At 31.4% G+C, this 9,956-nt stretch overlaps 1 protein-coding gene across 2 annotated transcripts; it reads right to left on the bottom strand.

The window, feature by feature from the left end:
- Nucleotides 1–4,461: 4,461 nt before the first annotated feature.
- Nucleotides 4,462–8,751, bottom strand: LOC111294321 (auxin response factor 18-like). Of its 2 annotated transcripts, XM_022887590.2 has the most exons (4): nucleotides 7,976–8,751; nucleotides 6,687–7,867; nucleotides 5,058–5,980; nucleotides 4,462–4,953 (listed from the first exon to the last, which is right to left on the bottom strand). In XM_022887590.2, the coding sequence occupies exons 2-4, from the start codon at nucleotides 7,803–7,805 to the stop codon at nucleotides 4,863–4,865; spliced, it is 2,133 nt and encodes a 710-aa protein (XP_022743325.2). In that variant the 5' UTR covers nucleotides 7,806–7,867; nucleotides 7,976–8,751; the 3' UTR covers nucleotides 4,462–4,862. The 2 variants fall into 2 exon arrangements, with proteins under 2 accessions (XP_022743325.2, XP_089600171.1); XM_089744045.1 differs by lacking the exon at nucleotides 4,462–4,953 and having other exon boundaries at nucleotides 5,054–5,980.
- Between the last annotated feature and the right edge of the window lie 1,205 nt (nucleotides 8,752–9,956).

The following is a 9,956-nucleotide window of genomic DNA, read 5'->3' as shown; positions in this document are numbered from 1 at the left end:
AAAAGTTCACGTAATTCACACGTCATATTCACGTTTGCACTAACATTGCAATACTTAATTAAAAAAATTTCTCATGTTTTTTTTTTTTTTATAAAACAACGATGACATCCATTAATGGATAAAAAATTATATAATTTTAAAAATTAAATTAATTGATGGACTTAAAATTTAGAGTGATGAATTTTATGTTTTATTTATTTAAATATTAATTTGTATTTTTTAAAATTCTGATACCAAATTGAATTGGCTTTCAGAATTGATTACTTTCCCTAAACGAGTTTTCATTGATTTTTTTAGTGCAAATAGCCAAAATGAAAGAAGGAAAGAGAAAAAGAAGTTAGAGAAAGTCAAGAATTGCAGACAAATTAACCATGCTCATTCAATGCAAATGACGTACTTGTCTCACGTACCCTGGCCCTCTTTTCCCGTGACTTGGATCTTTCAATGCAAAACCCCTTTTTTCCTCTTTTGCTTTCTCTTTTCTTTCAGTGTTTGACAGCAGACAGTTTCTTGACGTAATTTTAAAGCTAAAAAGTAAACCCTAGGGAGGGGACCTCGTAACGTTCTACAATACCTAGACACCAATAATGTTGTTTATTTTATAGGCGGTTTATTCATCATCTTGTGAAGAAAAGTGGGGAACTGAAATCGAAGCCTAGTAATAAAAGCAACGCTTTGGGAAAGGTTCTCTCTTGCTTTCGTGTTTTGTGAGTGTTTTGACCATTGGCTATGTTCGAGTTGTTGGCTGCATGGTTTTTGCATTAAATTTAACAAATAAAAAACCAAAAAAGAAACGAAAAAAACCCAATTTGTTTGTTGCTTTTAGCAATCATATTGCCAAAGTGTAAAGTATATATATATATATATATATATAAATGAACAGGTTGTTTGTGTTTTAGAGCATTGCATGTAATTACATACAAAAAATGGGTTTCATCATTTCTTATAAGCGTTTTAAAGCCACATTTCAACTTGATTATCATGATTTTTTGTGCAATCATGCTGTAGTAAGACGTTTGAGTAACCAATTGTGGTGTGATTATTGCAAAAAATTTGTAATGTAATCCCATTTTCATACCGAACATTATTTCCTTTAATGAAAGTTCTTTTGTCTAATATAATTCTCTTTTTCAATATTATCCTAATTTTTTTAGTTTGTCTTTCTCTTTTACCCTTAAAATTATATAATGGACAAGTATATCTTTACATTTATATATATATATGTATATTTATGGACAAATATTATTATTAATTTTTAACGAATTTATAATTTAATAAAAAATAAATTCATTAAATTTTAATTATTTGTTAAATTTATAAATATCAAATATATTATAAATTTTATTAATACAATTTTAATATAATATATTTAATAATAATTTTTTATTTTTATTATTTTTTACTTTATTATTAATATTATTTTTCATTTAAAAGTATATTTTAACATTAATTTTAATTTCATAATTATAATAATTAATTTTAGTTTTATTATTTTTTTATCTAATCGAAATTAATTTTACTGTTTATCTAAGGATACGGTCTGATCGGTAAAAGGACATGCTGTTTGGGTCTCTGCCCATCCTCCCATTCAAATATAAAACTAAAAACCATTTTCTTCTTGATTTCATTGAAAACAAGAAAGCCAAAGAGCCGGGTAAAAGCCGCAGTCAAAGGTGAAAAGGGCAAGGCGAATCAAGAAACACGGGCAGCAGCCCAATCATCGAAACGGCGCAACACATGCACCGCTTTAGCTGACGTCGACCACACGTGAATCTATTAACCATAATCTTAACTTTTAAAACTAAATTTTTTTTTCTTTTCCGCACGTGGGTCCCCTCACTTCTCGCCATTTTCACACACATGCGGCTCTGATTCAGATTAGGGATTTGACAAAATGTGTTTTTATTTCTTTCTGTTGTGCTTCCCTCCTCTTTGTTTCTTTCTACATCTATCTAGTTGCTTTGGATCAATTACGATGTGGGGCAAGATTTACTACGTCAAATTGAAAACAATAGACATTGAAATTAAAATATGATAAAATATATGTTTCTGATGTAAATGAATGATAATCAATTATATAATTAAATTAAAGACATTCAATTATCGTAATTAAAAAATATTTAAATTTTAATTTTATATTAAAACAGTCAAATATCTTGCTTAGAATAAGAATTCAACTAACCATTAAACAGCTTTCCTTTCCATCTTCAATAGAGAAATAATGACTTTTAACCATACCATAAAACACTGTCTAAATACATTTCACAATGTAATTGGGGTTTTTTCTTGAACTAGATTTCATGGCCATTTATGTTTGACAATTGACAAACAACTTTTGCAATCCCAATGTCTATTTTTTTTTTTTTAACTTTAAAGTTTATATTTGATACACTATCATTATCAATGAATCAGATGATGATAACTCATTAATAGTTAAATATAAACTCTTAAAATAAATGACACAAATTAAAATAATTTACTATTAATGAGATAATATCATATGATTTAACTTATTAATGAATTATTATTATCTGATTTACTGATAGTATATAAAATTTATACATTAATATATATTAAATATAAATTCTTAGTTTAATCCCCACACTTGCCGCATCAAGATGAGACATTTTTTTTGCATTAAATTTTAAGCTATTTTTTTTTAAATGTAAGCGATTGAGATTTAGTACTTAATATTTATGTTAATTAATCTCAATATATCTTATTTATTATCATGCGATGGAGATGACTTGTGCCCGTAATTTTGTTTTTGTTTTGTTAAATAAAAAACCTTTGGGATTAACAAATTGTAGAGATTAATTAACCAAGAATCTTTATTCATAATTGTTAGTGGAGAGCTGAGAATTGAGAGTGAAAACCCTAAAATTACACAAAATAAGAAGAACAATTAAGCGTAAAAATAGGAAGTATTTTTTTGTGTTTGTATTTTAATGCTCAAGTCATATGTCAGAATAAAAGAAGTCAAAAAGAGAGAAAAATAAGAAAGTAGAAAAAAATCAAATGAATAGATAACACCTTGATTACCCTATTTATAAGTAAAAGATGAGAGATATATGAGATAAAATAGTAACATAATCGAGTTTATATAATATCGTACATATCATATAGATCAAAAAATAAAAAATATATTTAATTATTTGCTAATAATTTTTAATAAAAAAATGATCAATTTATTTTTTGAACCGAAAATATTCCTTCCAATAATCTATGGGAATCGATCTATTGTCGTGCAAAATATCAGATTCCACCTTAACAAACATGTCCCAATTGATAAAGTCAACTCAACATATGTTTTTTTTTTTTTTTTTTTCATTTTTGTAATCTGATTAGACCTTTAACAACCAAGTTTAATTTTCTTTTTTTTTTTTTTTAATTATAGCTTTTTTATTCATACACGGAACAATTGTTTTCCAAATGCATCCAAGAAAAGATAAAGTTCTACCAGCTAGAAATGCAAACAAGAGAAAATGGACATGCTTTGATTGATCCGTCAATGGGAATTAGTAGAGCGAGGCAAGAAAAAGTGGTGCATTTACTTACTGTTAGGTGCCTTTTCATTGGTCATGGTACTTCCACATGAGCATATTAAATAATAAAAGATCTTCTTAATGGTATTATTTAATTTTTTATATTTAATTATTATTTTTATTAAATAAAAAATAATATAAATTTCCGCAAATATCATCCTAATCAATGCCACTAAACACTGATTGACATTCATCAATGATAAAAGCACAGTGACATTGGCATATTGAAGGGTCTATAAATAACTTTTAAATTCCATAGCAAGATTGATGCTACCAACACTTACATTTTTTATATTGTAAATTATAAATTTTTATATAAAGAAAAGTAAGATTGATTCTTGGTTCATATTTTTATGGGTTTTTTAAACAGGTGCCTGTAAGGTATTGATTGAGGTAATTACAACAATATTTAAGGAAAATTTTTGCATTTATGCACTGTTTTAACTAAATTAATAGGCAATTCATTAATGTATATTTTTTCTTAAACATCACTTTAACTAGTGTTATTAGGCACTGATTAACATTTTCTTATTTTATTTAGGTTTTCTTTGATTAATATTTTTATTATTTGCTTTTTACTTTTTCATGAACATTTTCATAAAACAAAAGTAAAAAATTAAAGTAACATTATATTATATTTTAATTTGACAAGCAATTGAAATGTAACTCAAATTATATCATAATTGGTGTGTATAGAGATATAATAAAACATTTTGCAATCTAAAGAGATGAAAATTTGTATATACAGTCAAGTGCTATTTGCTTTGGAAAGCAAATACAAATAGTAAAATAGAAAAAATTTCAATTAAATTATTAAATCATTAAATTATTGTACTTTGGTCTAGTAGGTTGTAATAGAAATATTCAGCTTTCTTTTTTTTTTTTTTAAGCTTAGGGTAATAAAAATCAATCTTGATACATGCACAAGGAAACCCTTAACTTCATAATTATAAGAAATGAATTACAGCCAAAGAGAGGAAAAAACTAGTAAAAGGGGCAAAAAGACCCTGTAATACATAGATCATGTCCTACAAATTGACTTGGTACTTGTAGGAACCGGCTGCCTATGGAACCAGGAAATCAGAAAGGAACAATATACCAACAACAATGTTTACTGAACTCTGATCTTAAAACAAAAGGCTTCAAAATCCAAATAGCCCTTGCAAACAATGGAAAAAAACAAAAAACAGAATATGGGAGGATTTTAAGGGTTGGTAGTCCAGAACTTGGACTGAAGCAGCTCCTCCTACAACTTAAAAAAGGTGAATAGGTCAGCTTGGGATAAAGGATTCGAGCAATCAGCTGTACAAGTTGAAATCAAGGTTTGTTACTTCCTCTATACTCTCCTCCGTTGTCGCTGCTTGAATCCATTAGAATTGTTAATCTCCTTGCGGTTTTCATAAAGTCACTGCAATGGGAACGAGAACTTGATCATTATGACTCCTTTTTAGTATAAGAAGAAGATTTGTAACAAAATGAGCCAACAAAACTAGAAAGATAAACGAGTTTTACCTTAATGGTTCATCTCCAATTTGTTTGACTGCACCTGTAGCATCCCGATAGAGTAAATGGCTCAGAGTCCCAGAATTTTTCATACCGAACATCTCTGCTAGCTTTCTGTGCAATTCATCATAAGACCCCAGCAATGAAAGGTCAAGAGTACGACCTACATCCTCCGATTCCATGAAAATTTTACAGTGACCAGTCTCCAAGTTGGGTTCAGCTTCTAGGCGATTATCCTTATACCACGGGAAATCTTCACGGGTTGTGCACTCTGGCGGGCCTTGTCGATGAAGTGCAGATCCAGAACCATCAGAAAAGTTTGCTGTCTTATCTAGATTCCCGTCGGAAGAACTATTTCCAGTAAGCACTGGAGAGATTGTATCAACAGAGCAGCTGAGAGAGATTTGCTGTTCAGTTAGGATTGGCTGACCAAAAAGTACAAGATGATGCGTCTTCGCATCATCAGTTTTCTTAGAATTCTGGGTAGAATGGGCCATGGTTAGCACGCGAGAAACATTCTCACTCATGCTAGGCTTTTGAACGATTGAGCCACCATTGGAGGTCTTATTGGGTGTAGCAGCATGATCAAGTGGCGAGAAACCACCTGGATAGAGACCTGACTGCAGTTTATTGAGGTGGAGATCCGATAAAGATAGACCATAATGAGCATGCCTGGCTCCCTGCATGCCAGCAGGAGTGGTGTTGGGTAGAAACCCAAAAGGGTTGCTGGAACCAAGGAGGTTGCCGGAAAATGTTGGCATTGGAAGTTGACAATCAAGGGGAAAATCTGGGTGCTGAGGCAGTCTCAACTTCTTCCTTGGTGGTGAAAAGGGAGATAGATGAATTGTGGGGGGCATGTTTGAAACCAATTCCACCAGCCAAGGACTGACACGTTTTACATTTAGAAGCAAATCTGGCTCGTCCCATGTAACCTGCAGGAAAAAACTGGAGCAAATCAGAACAAATTGAAGGAAAAGAAATCAATTTGGTTGGGTAAACAACAAAAAGTTCACAAGCTAACAATTACATGAGAAAAGTGATGCAATATCATATTCTAGGTGTCCCTTCCTGGGATCCAAATAATGGAATTCAATCATGCCATTACAGTAAGTGTAATAATATGATGCGCAATGCCCTGTTCATGTTTTGGCTTTTCATTTTTTTAAAAATTTATTTAGAAGAGAATCATGGAGAATACCACAGTGAGAACGCAGTAAGTAAGAAAAAACCAGGATATCTGGTCAATGACATCTATCATATCAGTTTGTAGCACAAGATTCACACTTATTAACATATACATTGCCAAATAAATTGGCAATTTATGACCTACTCAATCAGAGAACAGAAGTAAGCTATCCTAGAAACAGCCAGGAGTTGCAATTTTAAACCATTGTTATAAAAAACATAAGGTTGAATACATAGATGCATCAACTGAACATAATGGAGAAACCATACAGAAACACAATTAGAGGAGAAAAGAACCAAATTGGTTATAGATCTAAAATTGGGGAACAGAGATATGGACCGATAGCACCAGGTAAATCAGAGAAACTAATAAAAGGCGACGGATTTCTTCGAATTCAACAAAAAGGAAAACACACTTGAAGGATCACATGCAATCCTTCAAGGTGATAGTACCTGAAGAAGCCTCCAAGGTGAGTTAGGCCAGCGGAGGGGATCAGCAACTTGAACAGAAGATATAGTGCCCATAAACCAACTAATCCGTGAAGAATCCTCTGTTTCAAAGGCCATTTTAAATCTCATTCCTGAGCACCACCGTATCTGCAATGCTGTCTTCACTAAAGAGGCCTTCACACAGAACTCGGGGGTACTCGACCTGGGGTAGTAAACAACATCAAACTGTTGTCCATTGGCAGCGAGAGTTGCAGCTTCAATAACTTGTTCAGGTCTAACCTTTCTCTTCCCCATCAAATTGCTATTTGAGCTAAGCCCGTTATTACTGCAATTTCTCATCAACTTGTTCTCATCTTCCCTCAGAAATGCTGAAAACCCTCCATATGGCACCATACAATTTCCACCAGTAACATTCCACCCAGACGAAGACTCAGGTCCTCCCCCAATCCCTCTCTTAGCCCTTCGAATACCGACGCAAAGATCCCCATTCTCAGCCCTCAAGAACACAATTGAATCCCCAGCTACAAGCTTCTTATGGTTCACAAAAGTGCTCCATCCCGTAGTCAAAAGATGTCTCCTCGGCGTCCCCCTATATATATGCCTAAACTTCCAGGTCTCCCCATGGACATCCTTAGCAAGAATAGCCTGAACAGGGGGATCAGCGGAGTAATCCAATCTTGGAAATATCGTCTCAGCACAATATCTTGGAACAGAAAAACCACCACCATTGTTTGCATCTGACTGGGTCAATGTCTTTGCAAAAGAAGCCGGCTTTTCCTGTGTTTCATTTCCATGAATGCTTCCAATACCATCATCTTCAAAATCAGGCTCATTAGTACTAACTGGGATCAGCCTAATTTTTGCGAAAACCTCATCGGTCTCAGGATCGGCCATGAACTTAACAGCAGCAACTCTGCAGAGTATATAAGCCGGTATTCGGGGGCATTTACTGAAATCAACAGGGCCACAAGCGTGCTCAGCATGGCCTTGAGGGAAGTAAAAGACTTTGGTGTTAACTGAAGGCATCTGAACCATTCCTCCAGCACAGGCATGCCACAGCTGAGAATCCAAGCACTTCTCCATCTCCTTCAGTTTCTCATTTGAGTCCATAAAAGTAATCATCTCAATCAAAACAATGACTTTAACAGTAAAATTTTCCGTTTCCTTTTCTCTCTAAGTAAATGCTGCAAAAAAAAAAAAAAAGAAAAGAAAAGAAAAGGAGTTGCTCATAAGTTCAACAAAGAGAGAGAGAGAAGAAATCAGAAATAAAGTAGTTGAATTGAAATTGTTACCTTGAAAAACATGTATGATCAAGGAACACCGTAATTAAGAGTCCTTTTGCCACGTCCAACAAAATATCCAGTGAGGATCTTCTTTGATCGTCACCAGAAAGAGAACCCAAAACAAAAACTTGGAATTCCACAGAATTTCAACATTTTGTTACCGAAAGAAGGAGCCAACTTCGGATTCCAAAAAGCTCCATTTTTTTTTCTCAAAACAGCTTAAGCTTCATCACCAAAAAGCCCCTTAAAACTCTATATTTCTTCAAGTCGAACAGCTTTCTTGCCTCGCTTTAGCAGCTTTGAACACCAAAATCTGTAACTAGGAAGCACTATAAGTGAACAAAATTGAAGCCAAAAAAACAAAAAAGTTTTTTTTTTTTGCTTGTTTGTTGTCAAAGAATCAGAGACAAATTCACTTTCTCTCCACGAGGGAAAAAACCACTGTTCAATTCACCAAGTTTGGAGTTCAACAACAAAACTTGTACTTCCAAGATTAAAATCGACAGAAAAAGAAAAACCCAGAAACCAAAAACACGCACAAAAGAAGTTCTCTGCTATTTCTCACACTCTCTTTGATCGCATAAAAGAACCTAAACTCTCAAGTCTCTGTAATCAAAACCTCGTCCAATTTCTCCTCCTATAAAGACCCAAAGAGGATAACTAGGAATATAGAAAAAGAAGAAAAAAACAGTGATGAATCTTCTTTGGGTGTCTTTCTTTCAAAGATTCAATCAAGAATTATTCGTTGGCCGACACACAAGCAGATAAAAATGCCATTAGCACACAAAGAAGAAAGAAGAAAGAAAAAGAAAAATGAAATATAAAGAGAACACCTTTTTGGAACATGCAAGAGTCCAAAAAGCATACAATGACAGAACATAACATCCTTTTTAACACCCAAAATCAATTTCATTGATTAATTTAATTAATTGATTGAGTATTAAATTAATTTTTATCGATTAATAAAAATATATTTTTTAAAATTTAATTTTTCGTTAATTTGATTTAAAATTTTAATTAATTAAATTTTAATCAAAATATAATATAATTTAAATATAAAATAAAAAATATATTAAATAAATTATTTTATTTTATAAATTGTTAAATTTTTTTGTATAATAATTTGATAATTAAATATTTTATTAAATAATTTTGTTCAATTTATTTAAAATATAAGAAATTAAAAATTAAAAATTTAATTTAATTTAAATATATTTATTATTAAAATTAACCAAATTAATTGAATTAAATTCTACTTTTAATTTTTAAAATTAATAAATTTAATTTGATTAATAATAATATAATAAAATAAAATACTTTAATTAATTTAATTTAAAATTAATCTAACCAACAAATAAACATGCCTAATAATTAAGAGTGCCATACTGCCATTGGACTACCACCACCTTCATTTTTATTTTTTATTTTTAACAAATAACTTTAGAAATTAAGAAGTAAATTTGTAATTTCCTTTATTTATTACTATTATTATTTATGCTATTACCCATTTTCTTCGGATTTGAAGGAAGTAAACTCTATTGGAATCTTGAGAATCCAGAAAACAAGAAAGATCTTTAAAGGAACCTATCCATATTTCATTTTTTATTTATTATTATGTCATATTTTTTAAATAATTCTCATTAAAATATTGGTTTATTAATTCCCTATACGGGAAAAAAAATCGATAAAATTTTTTTGTTAACCAATAAGAATGCGAGTTAACCGTGGTTGATGGGTGTTTCGAAGTTTTAGTCAACTAGAGTTTGAGTGTACCTTTGTTTTGGTTAACCTCAAATTGTTTCACTTCCTTTTGGATTGAGCATATTGTTCTCTGCTTTTTCCCCACTCTCTCTTTCCGCGAGTGTTTACACGCTGCACTCAATGCTAGCAAGCCACTAAATATGGTTTTTGCTTTCAATTACTCCAAATATATTTGTTAATATCATTATTTATGAAAATATGTTCACTTAATATATTAAGAGTTACGAAA

The sequence above is a fragment of the Durio zibethinus genome, chromosome 14 (genome assembly GCF_047325235.1).
Source record: "Durio zibethinus cultivar Kanyao isolate XHJ-2024 chromosome 14, ASM4732523v1, whole genome shotgun sequence".
Lineage (NCBI taxonomy): Eukaryota > Viridiplantae > Streptophyta > Magnoliopsida > Malvales > Malvaceae > Durio > Durio zibethinus.
This window is presented reverse-complemented; position numbering and strand designations above follow the sequence as displayed.

Excerpts from the sequence above, each read along its gene's own strand:
- LOC111294321 (XM_022887590.2), bottom strand. The coding sequence starts at position 7,805 with ATGATTACTTTTATGGACTCAAATGAGAAACTGAAGGAGATGGAGAAG. Across the intron at positions 5,981-6,686 it reads CACCTTGGAGGCTTCTTCAG|GTTACATGGGACGAGCCAGA; the intron begins GTACTATCACCT and ends TTTTTCCTGCAG. Across the intron at positions 4,954-5,057 it reads ATTGGAGATGAACCATTAAG|TGACTTTATGAAAACCGCAA; the intron begins GTAAAACTCGTT and ends TTCCCATTGCAG.